Source organism: Poeciliopsis prolifica, unplaced genomic scaffold, assembly GCF_027474105.1.
Source record: "Poeciliopsis prolifica strain line A6 unplaced genomic scaffold, Auburn_PproV2 SCAFFOLD002, whole genome shotgun sequence".
NCBI lineage: Eukaryota > Metazoa > Chordata > Actinopteri > Cyprinodontiformes > Poeciliidae > Poeciliopsis > Poeciliopsis prolifica.
The window spans coordinates 3678001-3692818 of record NW_026562377.1 but is presented as its reverse complement, the minus strand read 5'-3'; the positions used below and the strand labels follow the sequence as shown (position 1 = coordinate 3692818).

Genomic DNA, 14818 nt, shown 5'->3' with positions numbered 1-14818 from the left:
CAAACACAGTGAAAACAAAAAAACAGCATCTGGTCCACCTCTAAGGCCTGTGTATCCTCTGTAGCCTGTCTGCGACATTCACCTCTTTACCGAAATGCTTGCTGGAAAGCTAAACAAACACAGTTACACAATGGAAAGAGGATCTTATGTAAGAAGCCGTCCAGTGGACCAAAAGTAAGTTTTCACAGCCCTAGACATGAATAACCTTCCACTGACACATAAATGCACAAACACGGCATACTTACTATTGATGCATTGTTTTCTTTTTCTGACTGCAAGGTTTAGTGAATCATACGTAGAAAAATGAAAAATGAATGGACTACAATAATACAAGTTACTTTAAGCTCCATGCTGGATGCTTGGAAACATCAAACATCTAACAAAAACAACTTTGCTTGTGGATCATTTCTGATAACCTAAGACAAATATGGTTTATAGAGACTAATCTCTGAATTCTGCAAATATTTTTTTAAAAAGACGACTATTATGGAACTTTAAATATTCAATTATTATCAAAGTTTATGAGTATGCGTGACGGAGGAGAGCAGAGCAGAGCAAGACAGAGTGTTTCCAGTGTGCAGCTTGGCGTGAGAACAGACTTGGAGTGTATTTAACACCAGACTGTGACAGTACAGGGCAGACAGAGGAAGGAACACACACACACACACACACACACACACCCACACACACACACACTTTTTTAGAGACACACCTCCCTACGTCTCTATCACACTCTAACCCTGCTTCCGGGCCTATATTCCCTTTTTATTCCTGTCACTCATCAACACAAAATTGCTACATGTAACTATATACATGAATGCAAGTACGGTAATAACTTTTTTATGAAAAAAACAAAAAGGTAAGAAGTGTCAAATCTGTTTTGCCTAAATAGAAACATCACTTAAAACACAATGTAGTTAGTTGGTTGCAACAGACACAATAAGCTGAGGCAGTAAAGTGCCTCAACTTATTGTATTGCTGAGAATATTTTTCACATATTTTTGATATTAGCCAAGATATACATCATCATGTGGATGATTTTCAGATTAATGATCCTACGGACAAATTAAAATGTTATCTCTATTCATTTTTTTTTCTTTGCACTCTGTGCTATGTGGACCTCTCTCTTACAAGTTACGTAATGTTGAATAAACTTCATCCACCAACATTATGGGTATAAACATGCATGTTAAAATGCATTAATATGCACAGTGGAAGCCATCTTGGCACTACATCAGAAGCTAATATCCACTATCTTCCTTATTTCCCTCTTAAGGTCATCATTGGAAAGGAAAATTATTTCAACTTCAGCATTAATCCCTTTGCTAACGCCAGTTAATAGAATAGATGTGCTTCATGAAAAGAGTCTGTAATTATACAAATGCTCATAGTTTATAGAGTTTGTGCATAGTTTAGAGTTACGTTCCACAGAAATATCTGCAAGCAGGTGAATCTGCAACAACTGAACCATTTACAGGTGAGGGTCTCCTGCGTATGTAATCAAAGTTGAGCTTGACTCTAGTTCAATCAAATTGTGAAACATAAAGTGACACAACTTACAAGAAGGTGAAAGAGGTGCAAGAGATATGCGTTCTCCTCACGGGCTGGAGAACGCACGGGCTGTGACAGCACAGGGCAGACACAGGGCAAATGGATGCTAAAATCAAACGGATTTTAGCATCCATTTGATAGATAACATCTCCCTCTGACTCAACCTGACGTGGAAACTAAACACCTCAGTCTCACCTTCAGAGACGCACACATATTAGTCATGTTTGTGTGAATGAAAACATGCATATAGTGCTTTTATATGATTTTTTGCAGTGAAACTAGAAATCTGTTTCATCCTACCCTCCATTAATGGAGAGAAGCTATGTGAATTTGTCTTGACGCATTGACTACCTTTTTGAACATTAGCAATTTAAGAATGAATCTGTACCGTAATTCAGTTTCAAAAGGTTTCAAAAGGAACTGATGGAACTCATTTTGTTTTCTAGCCCAGATAAGATATTCCTTACATTTGCTCTGAGTACTACTGAATCCTCTAAATCAGTGGGTTTCTTCATTGCCAATTACATAATTAGTTTACCAGTAAGGCTAATTTATGTAATTTTCACACTGAGAATAAGAGTAGATAAAACAGAATGTTCTGTTCAAAAATCATAAAATACATATGATTTTCTCATTAGTTTGGTAAAACTGTAGACTATAAAGTTTAATTTTGGAGGGCTGTTGTTGAAAGTCGCACTACCAAACAGTTTTATCACTGTTGTTGAAAGCTGATGATTGGCTCTTTACAAGGCAGATGATAATCACACTGTGAGGAATTTTCAGCTCTGTGTTCTATCACAGACCAACAATGATGTGGTTATATACAGTTCTTAAATATTAAGAGTGAAATTACATGAAAAGCCAAAAACATAAAGCTGAGCAATGTGGCCAACAATAAAAAGAAATTAATCTTAAAGTAGATGGAAAAAATGAAGGACTTGCATAGCATCACAGGTCACACCTTTCATTCTTCATGAAGATCATACTAAGTTAATCACAAATAGGTCCCAAACCGCACACACTACCAATCATTTCTTACATCAACTCTCAAAGTTTCCGTGAGATACAAATCAGCTCTCAGTCAAAGTAAGGTTTCCAGATAACGACTTTCACATGGCTATATGCTGAAGTCATAGTTGAGATTAATATCGACTGACTGCTGTATTAATGAGTTCCCCGGTGTCCCCGGATAAAATAAATGTAAATTAATGATGTATGAAAGGAAAAAAAGAAACAGCTGACTGGAAATGTCTGACATAAATTAAGCATAAAGTGTGTGTAACAGAAACATTGTTTATTGATGTTGACACAAAAATCGTGTTAAAGGTACATAATGTATGTTCTGAGCAGATGTGAAAACAGTGTTTCTATGGGAGCAGAGATACTGAAAGCACATCCTTTAAGATCCAGCCTACATCAGAATGGATGTTAGCGTTGTTCCAGGGTTGTACCAATGATCTAGTTCACATGTGTCAAACTCAAGGCCCGGGGGCCAAATCCGGCCCGCCGTAGGTTTTTATGTGGCCCTCTACAGTGTAGACTAAACACTAAGTGTGATTAAATATTATATTATCAATCATATCAATGCAGTTTTTATCTGTTTACTGCCAATTTATATCAATCAGTCCCTCCAGTTTCCTGAGAATTTAGTTGATGTAGGATTATAGTCCATGATTTATACAGCGAGTAAATAAACAGACACATTTATCATTATGAAAAGATGTTCAAAAATATTAAGTAATTTTAAGTATTCATTGACATTAACAGTTTGTGAACAGGTTTTATCAACACATTCTGGCACAACCGGCCCTTTAAGAGCCTTCATGATCTTGATTTGGCCCAAAACGAAAATGAGTTTGACACACCTGATCTAGTTCATTATAGTTCATTGAACTCTTGCAACTTTCTAAGGACTGAAAAATCTGAAAACTTTCACGTCCCTCTATATGCAGCCCACTGTAATTTTGATGTATTTCAAAAAACAATATTGTGCAATTAGGAAACAAAGTTGATTTGTGTGTAGATTATTTTGAATTTAAATACAGCTGTGCTCTCAACGCCTCAAAGGGTTTTTATGAAGAACACCAGCAAGCTAGATTATGAAACAACATGCCAAGCTTTGGGTATTTTAAACAACACTGATCAGCCAACAGAAAAATTGTCACCTGGTTGCAAACCTATCAAGACATGGCAACCTGCGAAGACAGGATAGAAAACCTTAATCTGGGTTACAGCCACAAGGTCTCTGGTGAGTAGTGGATGCCTTCTACTGCATGTTCTACTACAGTAATAACTAACTGTGGTAACAAATAACTGTGATAATAAATAATTTAAAATTCAATTAAAAGTTTTGCAAGATTAAATGTAGAAATTTTTTTGTCAACAATGTTCCCTCAAGAGAAAAACCTAAAAGACAGACTGGACGTTTAACTCTAGCTGACAGCTGGCATGACAGACAAGACTAATGGCAATATCCTGCAAGGTATAAAATATTCCCTCAGGCTCGCCATCTCTAGCAATCAATAAAGTCATTGTTGACAGTTTATATCTCAGGGAGAGAAAGGGAGGGAAAAGAGAGTGAGGAAGAAGGTGTGCGGTTTTGTAATATTGAAGATAAAACTTACAACAATTTATTTTAATCAGTTTTGATAGACGTGGTTTTTTTTTACTAAAGACAAAGATAAAATGAAAAAAAAATATTCAAATTAGAGATTCATAATTGGAATATCTCCAGCTTTGCACAATTCTGATTTGTCTATAGTACTTTTAGATGCTTTCAATTTCTCTTTAAAAGTATAAGAACAGCATTTAAAACTTTTTTTTTCTATAATTCACCCCTTGACTGGTCATTGAGAAACCTACAACTGCAAAACAGGATTTCAGAATTTCACAGAAAGTCAAAATCTTAAGTGATAATTAGTGTAGCTTGCATTACCAAAACAGCAATGCCTACTTTCATGTTTTTATATTTATCCCCTGGAAAATTTTGGTCTTCACCAAAAATATTTCCTAAAGCCTGCAAATTTGTCCAGATCCAGCATGTCTTTTCCAGTTCAATCATTTCTATTACCAGCTGAAAAACTTGTTCTCTCTCACTGTCTTGCAGCCTGAAAGTACTGCACACAAGTCTTGGCATCCCATAAAAATAGTCTCTTTAAAAAATGTCTTGCATTTCTGTACTTGTAGCCATCACTCGAGTTTTCTTCAGTCAGTAACAACATTCATGCCTAGGAATAGTGTTATCTTTATGGGTTTATGTGCAAAAATATAGATATTTTCAGTGTCTGACTGGCTGGTCGCAAGCACAAAATACAACAAATTTTAACCAGTTTATTAGTGCATCTCCAGCTGCAGCTGAGTTGTTTGTATGGTTTGGCACAAGCTACAGTGAAATGACATGCATTCTCCCTGGACAGGGAGATATTGCTGATTTAGAAAGCAAATAAATCTATGACCATATGTGTTTGAAGAATGTAATTTCTTTTAATATTCAAATGTTCAACAGATGCGATTCAGAAATTTTAATGAATAAAAGCTGTAGGAATTAGGACATTATTTCTGCTTTCAGACTTCATAAAACAGCAGCGCTTAGTGTGTTTTTCCAGTATTTAAAACATAGTTTCCATATTTGAAACTAGTTTCAAGGGTAAAAGATAACCAGCCTCTTTGTCAATCATTGAACTTTTTTTTAGAAAAATAGAAGCAGAACATAAAGCCATAAAAGTACCTATCTTTTATCCCTGAAGCTTTCTTGAAACAACAGCATTTTCTGAAAATTTCCTCCCACTGTGTCTTCTAAGAAAGCTGATAACAGTACAGTAGACTAAACTTACAAAGCAAAGAAAAGAAGATTAAATGTCATGTTTTTTTGCTCCTAATGCGTCTAGCAGTAAAAGGGCTTTTGTCTGAACCAGTGAAGAACCCTCACTGGGCTCAGCAAGACTTCTCTGAGCACCGCCTTGCCTGGCCCACTTCCTGTGTCTTCCACTACGTCGACTCACACACTGAGCCAGACATTCACACACCCACAGTGACGGAGGAGTGTGACCGGGTCATCCTGCGAGGAGTTCCTGTTCGCAAGTGTCCTGCAGCTGTTTCACAGAGTTCTCCACTGTACTGGGAGGTGGCGGTTACAGTAGACCAAACTAAAATGGACTAGAGGTCAAGGCGATGGCACAGGGAACCATCTGGTCTACATTTTTGTTTCTACTCCACATATATGAAAAGTAAACACCTGGTGCATCAAATAGGAAAGAAAATCAGTTGTCTTTGCTATGAACTCTGCAGATCAAGTGACCCTTTCAAAACTGTTAAGTTGTTTTTTGACCCTGCACTAATAAGAAATTAATTATCTGCTAACTATCTGACTTTATTGGAATTTCTAAAAATTTCAATCTCCATGAACAAAAACATAAAAATTTTTGAAGGGGTTGAAATCCTATTGCGAGACGCTGCAAATCAAGTTAGGAAAGGAAAAATAGCCGCTAATCCCAATTAATTTCCGCTTATGATCAAGTGAACTCCCTTCTAGGACCCATTTAATAGTTTGGTTATATTTTATATTTATTTCTAGGAGTGATCAAGACACGCATGCCAATCTCTGTAAAAGAAGTTGCCAAAGGAAGTCATTAAATTATTTAAAGTCATCACTTTGTAAATATATTTGAATGTCTTGGCACTTTTTAAGTTATTCAAAGCCTCATTTAAACTCAAAGACCTTTTGCCAACTTAAAACCCAGTTTTTAATCTGATTTATATTTTTTAGTAGAGTGGTATTCTACCAATACGTAATATATTTATTCTCTTTTGTTTTTCGTTTTAGTCAATTGAAACTTTTTTCTGACCCCTCAAGTGTTTTAGGATGGAGAATTTAGTGTTTTAATCTGTTTGAGCAGTGAGGCAAAGCAAAACAGCAAGGAGACAGGTGGGTTAACTGTGGGAGGAATGTGTCAGACAGTTGGAGAAGGCACGTTCACCTCGACCCACTTGCTGCAGGTGGGATGCAGTTGAGTCACCTCCCTCCCCTCAGATCACACTCGGATGTCATGTCTCCCTGTCGGAAACAAAGTTGTTTCCGGAAAGGAAGTCATATAAGAGGCAGGAGGGCGGTGAGGAATCAGGATCTGCAGGTTGCCTAGTCAAAACAAGGCCTCTTTTGCTGTCTGGTGATGGTTTGGGGGTGGAAACGTGAGGCATGACCGGAAAGGGGGCCCACAGGAACACAAATAACGAGAACCGAACTTAAATATTAGGTCTACAAAAACAAGACCTAAATATTGTGGCTGTGGAGCAGAAGGTTCCGTCCAGACTGCAGACCTGGACTTACCCAATTATTTTATACTTATTTTATAACAGAATTTATCAGTTTTTAATCACACTCATTTGACACTCTCTCGTGTCAAGTAAACTGTTTCAACTGTTTCAATAAAATGAAATGAAATGGGGAAAAAAACTTAAGAAAAAATATTCAGCATTGTCAGCCTGACAGTCCATCAGCAAAAAATAATTATTAATGCACTAATCTAAAGATTTGGATCCATATTTGCTATTAATATCAAAGTTACGGCTGATCATCGATATTTAAAGACACAGTTGAAGCCAGAATTTTGCATACACTATATAAAAAAAGACATGCAATTTTTTCCCACATTGTCTGATGTGAAATCAGAATTAACATTTCCCTTTAGGTCAATTAGGACTACCAAAATGTTTTCTATTTGCTTGAATAATAAAAAATTGTCTTAAATTTTCTACTTTTCATTGCTCTGGCATTTAGCAAACAGTAAAATGCTGTATAATAGACAGAGCATATTTCTGAAGAGTTAATATTAAATAAATTCAAATGATTGTTTTCAGATTTGTATTAACTGATTTAAAAACATTTTAAATAATATTAGTTTTTTTAAAAAATCCAATCCTGAAACTGAAGGTATGATATCAAATCTCGGCAACGTGATTCTGAAACTCCTGCAGTAAATCTTATTTCCAGGAGTTATTTGTGTCGGGGTTCTTAAAAATGTTTCAACATTTTTGAAAACCTCAGAGCTGACAAGCTGCTAACCTCCTGGTGTGGGAAGAGGAAACAGAAAAGTTGTGTTTGAGTAGATAGTGTGATGAATTGCAACATTCAAACCGTTCGCCCATGAAATTGCTCTTCCATCTTTTATTACAAAGAAACACCACAAACAGTGGGCTGCTGTTTTGAAAGCCACTTTCAGATTTGATCTTTATCATGCCTTATGTTACTGAATCATCAAGATCAAGAGAACATTTTATGAGAAAAAGATTGATAGAAAATTTCTCAAGTGCCCATTCTGTCAGAGGAAAAAACGAGAACTCATGTGGATGGACTCTTTATTGTTTTTTTTTTTTTCTGCCCGACTCCACTGAAAACTCCACTCAAATTACAGGATAATGAAAATATGAGGGTAAAATAATCTAATTTGTCGAGTAGGCTGTCTCAAACTCAGAGCTTGAGAAAAATATAATGTTCTGCTAACTGTTTACACTCAAACTTAGAGAAAACAGCTGCACTCTTAATACAAAAGCTAAAAAGCAATACATAATGTTTCCATATTTGCTCAATTTAACTTGGTATTCCTCCAGATCATATGGTTATCTCCTGCTTCTGTTTTTCTACTCTCGCATCCAGAAAGGAAATCCCCAGAGACAGACCAGGCAAAGATAAATCTGGTGTCTTTTCAACCAAAAGGGCAAATTTCACTCTGCTTCTCATTGAACTTTACTAGCAATCGATGGCAGCACAAATCAAAATGGAGACTTGGCTGGACGGGTTGATAATCCTGCATGAGTGCAGCTTTTAACACATAGACCTTTTTTTGGATTGCTCAAAAGGATATTTTAGTCAGATACGTTTCTGTGGGTTCTTTACGGTAACCACACATCTTCAGGCTGTATCAGGTACTTGTAAATCCTGTTGCAGTCTTACATTCTTCCCCTACAGTTTACATCTTCTTTTTGTATTATTGCTCTCAACACAGATTATGAGGGTAAAAGGAATATGAGTTTCCTTTAACCCTGTAGCCTGAATTTTCTTCCTCATTTAAAAGTCATACTGGACAAAAACAGTTAAAATGCAAATGCATAAACAGAAGTAACCGAATGAGCAAAGAGCAGGAAGAACAACTACTGAGGATCCCCTGCAGTTACTATTTCCAATTCTCTTTACTTTATTATGCAGTTTGCATGTATAGCATTATGGCATTAAATAAGGACATTAACCTACAGCAGACGGGCCGTTAGCATTTTGTGAATATGTCTGTTGCAGTAATCAAGAAATCAATTAATCACCTGATAAATTAAAATTACCTCAATAATTTCCATTTGTGTGATTTGTCGTTTTTCTCTTTTTTCAGCAAAAACTGGAGGACAAAAGTCTTCAGTCTAGTGCATTGATTTTTTTTATGAATGTAAAGAGCATTGGACATAAGTAACCCCCCTTCGAATATTGACAAATCAACCACTGCACACCGTAAAATTATGTGGGAATTTATGAATGAACCTGGCCAATGAGTGAGAAGTCCCACTTATAGGTCCTTTTAGGAAGGACAAAGAGACCTTCTTGCATATTAAAAAAGACCTGAACAAGACACTAGATGGAAAGTGCAGAGTGGATTTTGTATTCTTGCATAATCAGTTGTTAGTTTCCTCATGCCGGCATTGTTTTTATGAGCACATATCATTGCTATGATATGATGCCTGCTCTGGTGGTTTACATGTTGGCTTTGAAAGAAGCTCAGTTTCATAGCTCATCACTGATCTTTTTTACGAAGGCCTTGCGTTTGCCTCAGTGGATGCTCAGGGCTGCACCAGCCTCAGGTTAACTTCTCTCTTATCCTGCCTTAACCCTGACATAAATCACAGGCACGTCAAACTCAGCTTGAAACTGTTTTATAAAGGTGAGTTGGATATGCATCCAAAATCTTTCAGTATTCTCCAGACACATTTTTTGTCACAATAACTAAACATTATTCAAATAAGGACAATAATCTCAACCCTAGAAGGTGCAGTAAAAGCAGATCATGGCAGATTTTATTTTCAACATGCATTCAAGATGATCGATGCTCCAGTGCCTGAGGACATGCTGTGGCTCTACACCTTTATTTAATGGCATATCATAAAAATCTATAATTCAACAGCTCTATTAAGGAATTGATGGCCTCGCAATTCTAAGAACAGAGGGAGGAAGTATCTTAATACATCATATAAGTCATTAAGTTCCTTTGAAGTGACTTTGGGATATAATGAGATGAAAATACATTAAGCTAATTTGGGGGCTTGAAAAGTCCATTATAAACCAACAACTCAATGCTTTTTTTTTTTTTTTTTAACGCTCAAACAAGCACCTTGGTTCCTATGTCAATCGCCCTACAAATAACATCTACTCTCTAAGATCAAAGTAAAGAGATAATTTATCTCTTTGCAGGATCTGGGCAAAGTTCACAATTTTACTTGAACAACACAAAGCCAAGCTGCTGACAATGATTAATAAAAAAAAAAGCCTGTTTTTCATGAAACCTTGTAACGAACTGACTCCAAGCAATGGAGTATTAATGTCTGCACATGTTCAGACACAGCTGCGTCCTAATTCCATGTGAAGAACAAGTACAGGCAGTCCTGAACACTGCACTACTTATCTAAACAGGGAACTGGCAGCAGTAAAAAATGGAGACAAGACTTGGAATATGTTGAAGTGAAAGTTGTGAACAGCTGAAATGTTAAAACCAATCACAAACAGTTAAGGGTAATCCTGACAGCACATTAAGCGGTTAACTTTGTTTTATCTCCCAGTCCCATTAAAACACCATGTGTGCAGAAATTAGTGCCAAATATTAATTTTGCTAAATTGCACGTGTGATTTGCACAAGCATCCGTTCTGTCATTATATATGCCCCTGGCTTGCTAGGTTTCCTGCCTACTGCACTAAGGGTAAGTAACCAAACCGGTGCACAAAAAGCATGCACATATTATTATGAGAGAGCTGATGTGCATTCATATGCGATACAAACCAAACTGACAACATGCGAGTCTGATGTGAAACGCGGCGGGGCTGAGGGTGGCTGCACTGAGCTTTCCGATCAATATCTGTGCCATCAGTGAGGCTGGACGACCATTATCACCAGTGAGCCAAGTAAAGTGACTCTGATGTGGAATGACAGGGAGCTTTCACAGAATCTGTCCTACCATTCCTCTCATGGCCAAACACTCACACATGAATACTCCACACTGCAGCTTCCCCTCACTAGGCAACCATGTACAGTCACACAATGTATTTATTTGTTTCCTTTGTTTTCCAGTCATTTCATTTTTTGGACATATCTGTGGAGACACTGTATTTTGCTCAAAGCCATGTGTTCCAACTTAGGTAAAATGTTGTAAGTTATGAGGCAACACTGCACTGGATGCCTTAAAATGCAGAGTATCAACAGTAAAAGAAAGGAAACAGTGTGATCTTAATTAGAAATAAAATATACAGAAAAAAAAATGCATTGACACCCGATACAAAATTCGATATGACTGTTTGACATGGATGCTGTCTTGCAAAGTTATCAAAACACCCTCATGTTAACAGACTGCACATATTGGTTATATATATTATTGTTTTATATCAATAACTGAGGATGTTGTACACAGATTTGCATATTTTAGATAAAGGGTTTAGTTCGTATTTAACTATGCCATCACCATCACACACATGGGTGTTTTGTGTGTTGAGTAATCTGCTCTAATGTTGGTCACCTGGATGTTTTGTCAGTGCATCATTCAGCTTCCTGTTTATCCCTGAAACCTATTAATTGCATCCCAACTGATAACAAGGAGAGGAGTGATTAAGCAAACCCATCCAAGCCCACATCAAACTTTTTTTCTTTTTTTCAATAGGATTATTTTGGGCATGTTGAATCATACTGACACATCCCTTACCTCTCTCCTCCTGCTCTCCGCCCCGAGTCTGGTGATGAGCGCCGTCTCGCCGCACACCACTGCCGCGTCCTCCACGAACACGCAGTCCGGGAGCGACTCGTCCGCGGGCAGCTCCACCACCTCCAGCCCGAGCCTCGTCCGCAGCACCTCGACGTACGCCTCGTATTCGGTCCGCGCCCTTGTCAAGTCCACCTCCGCCTGGCTGGTCCTGAGCGCCTCTTTGGCCAGGGACGCGGGGATTCCCCGGACAACCGCATGGGTGTAGTGACCAAAACCTGCCATCAAACCAGCCATGTTTTCGCTTTCCTCCTTTTCTCTCTCTTGGCACGCACAAATCTGGGCAAAAGGGATTGGGGGAAAAAAAACCACACACCCTAAGAGACAATTCGGCGAATGAATAAGAAAAAAAAAAGCCACCTTGTTGACGCAATGCTGCCTGTCTTGCTTATTTTCAGTCAGTTTGTTGGGTTTTTATTCTTTATTTACAACAGCCTGCAACACACAGTGTCAGTCAGCCGAGCTCCAGTCTCTGGGCGAGCGACAGCTTTCGGTGACGCGCGCCGATCATCACGTGTAGCGCGACGAGGCTGTCAGCCCTCAGAGGCGATCAATCCAACAAGTGACAGAACCGCACAAAGCTGATGGATTAATCAGCTTCACACTGTCTCAGCGCAGCAGAGCCTTCAAATCAAAGGACTGCTGGAGTAAAAAGCCTTGATTTATTTATTTATTTATTTATTTTCAAACTGTCCCTGTGTCAGTGCATGGTATTACCCACAACCAGTGTCTCACTGTTAACATATTTACAAAAATGAAGTAGTTTGTGAAATTAATAATTGTTTTCGTTTTAATTATTTGCAAAAAGAAAATGTGCAACGTTAACCAAGCTTTGCTGGTTAGTCAAACAGTAATTCTTGGAAATGAACAAAGAAGCAGAACAGTTACTTAGCCCAAATACCTTTATACCAGAATAAGTTAATCTTTTATATAGATTAACTTGTTTCTTCTGACTGGCGTTTTAGGAGTATTTCGATTGCCATGAACAAAGTCCTGATTGGAATCCAATTCAAATTATCTGGAGAGAGTTAAAGAATAGGGTGACAACGCAGAGGCCTCAATCCTTAAAGATCTTTGGACTTGAGGTCAAAATAGTAAAAAGAAACATACAAAATCCTGGTCCTGGTCATGATCCTTTTATTGCTGCAATACAATTAAGGATTTCTCTGTTGACTATCCAGAAGGACCCCTCTTATTTAATATTTATATTCTCCCACTAGCTCAGGTCATAACAGGAAATAATATTAGCTACCACAACTATGCGGATGACACACAGCTCTACATTACGATGTCACCAGGTGACTCTGAACCCATCCAATCACTGAATAAATGCTTAGAGCAGATAAATGTGTGGATGTGCCAAAACTTTCTCCAACTGAACAAAAATAAAACTGAAGTCATTATTTTTGGACCTAAAGAGGAACGATCTAGAGTCAATGCACAGCTTCAGTTATTACAACTAAAACCTAGCGATCAGGCCCGAAACCTGGGAGTAGTGATGGACTCGGACTTGAACCTCCAGAGCCACATAAAGACAGTAACAAAATCGGCCTTCTATCACCTGAAGAACATCTCCAGGATTAGAGGACTAATGTCTCAGCCAGATCTAGAAAACTCATTCATGCGTTTGTCTTTAGTCGCATTGATTATTGCAACAGCGTCTTCACAGGCCTGTCCAACAAATCAATCAAACAGCTGCAACTGATCCAGAATGCTGCTGCTCGCGTTCTCACTAGAACCAGGAAAATAGAGCACATAACACCAGTTTTAAAGTCCCTCCACTGGCTCCCTGTAGCTCAAAGAATAGATTTTAAAATACTGTTGTTAATTTACAAATCACTGAATGGTTTGGCACCACAATACATCAAAGAGCTGCTGTTGTTGTATCAACCTTCCAGACCTCTCAGGTCTTCTGGTTCTGGTCTGCTCTGCATCCCCAGAACCAGAACCAAGAGAGGAGAAGCAGCTTTCAGCATCTATGGACCAAAAACTTGGAACAAACTTCCAGAAAACTGTAAAACAGCGGAAACCCTGACTTCCTTCAAATCTCAAGTAAAAACACACCTGTTTAGAGTTGCATTTGAAATGTAATATGTATGGATTTGATTTTGTGGATATGTATGTAGTTGTTTTTTTTTTTTTTTTTTTTTTTTTTTTTCCTGTTGTGGGCAACGGGGCCCGGCGAATACCCGTGGTTAAACGGACGGCGGAGTCCGGCGGTAACAGGCGCTTAAATTCCGTGTCAAAGGGAAGGGGGGGGAAAAAAAAAAAAAAACCTTGGTATTTTATTCTATGTTGCATGCCTTGTGTTTTGTGTTTATGATGTAAAGCACTTTGAAATGCCTTGTAGCTGAAATGTGCTATACAAATAAAATTTGATTGATTTGATTGATTGATTAAAAAGATCCCCCCAAAAAATCTAACTTGCTCCTTGTTTTTAATTATTTATATATATAGCAAATTTTACAAACCAGATCTACCACACCAGACAAGACCCAAGGTGTAGGTTGTGCAAGGAGGCCCCTGAGACAGTCCAGCACATAAGAGCAGGGTGCAAGATACTGGCAGGGAAAGCGTACATGGAGCGACATAACCAAGTGGCAGGCATAGTGTACAGAAACATCTGTGCAGAATATGGACTGGAAACCCCGAGATCAAAGTGGGAAACACCCCCAAAGGTGGTGGAGAACGCCAGAGCTAAGATCCTGTGGGACTTCCAGATCCAGACAGACAGAATGGTAATGGCGAACCAACCAGACATTGTCGTTGTGGATAAACAACAGAGGAAAGCCGTTGTGGTAGATGTAGCAATACCAAGTGATTGCAACATCAGGAAAAAGGAGCACGAGAAACTGGAGAAATACCAGGACCTCAGGGAAGAACTGGAGAGGGCCTGGAAGGTGAAGACCACAGTGGTGCCTGTGGTCATTGGGGAATTTTTTTTATCCTTATCTTCTTTTTACATTGTTGAGTTATATTCTGAGAGATACCTGAAGTTTGTTTCTGACAAGAAACAAACTTTTTGGTTGAATAAAACTCATTTTAAGCAAAAATTTCAGTTGGGAAATACTATTTTTGGGCTCACCTGTAGATGTTGTTGTCAACTTCTTCATCACATCTCAGAATAAGAGAAAAAAAAAAGAAAAAATGAGGGCCTTCAAATCAGAGAACCAACAATGACAACAAGACCAAGAAAAATCCTAGACAGGTGAGGGATAATGTTGTCAAAAAGTTTAAAGCAGCTTTAGGTCATAAAACAATATCCCAA

At 38.1% G+C, this 14818-nt stretch overlaps 1 protein-coding gene across 1 annotated transcript in view; it reads right to left on the bottom strand.

Annotated features, from left to right (window-relative positions):
• ddah1 (dimethylarginine dimethylaminohydrolase 1) overlaps positions 1-14818 on the bottom strand; it is a 67981-nt gene that overhangs the window by 47638 nt on the left and 5525 nt on the right. Inside the window, exon 2 of the mRNA XM_055054429.1 lies at positions 11494-11829. Within this exon, the coding sequence (XP_054910404.1) occupies positions 11494-11829 (336 nt within the window). The remainder of the gene's footprint in view (positions 1-11493; positions 11830-14818) is intronic.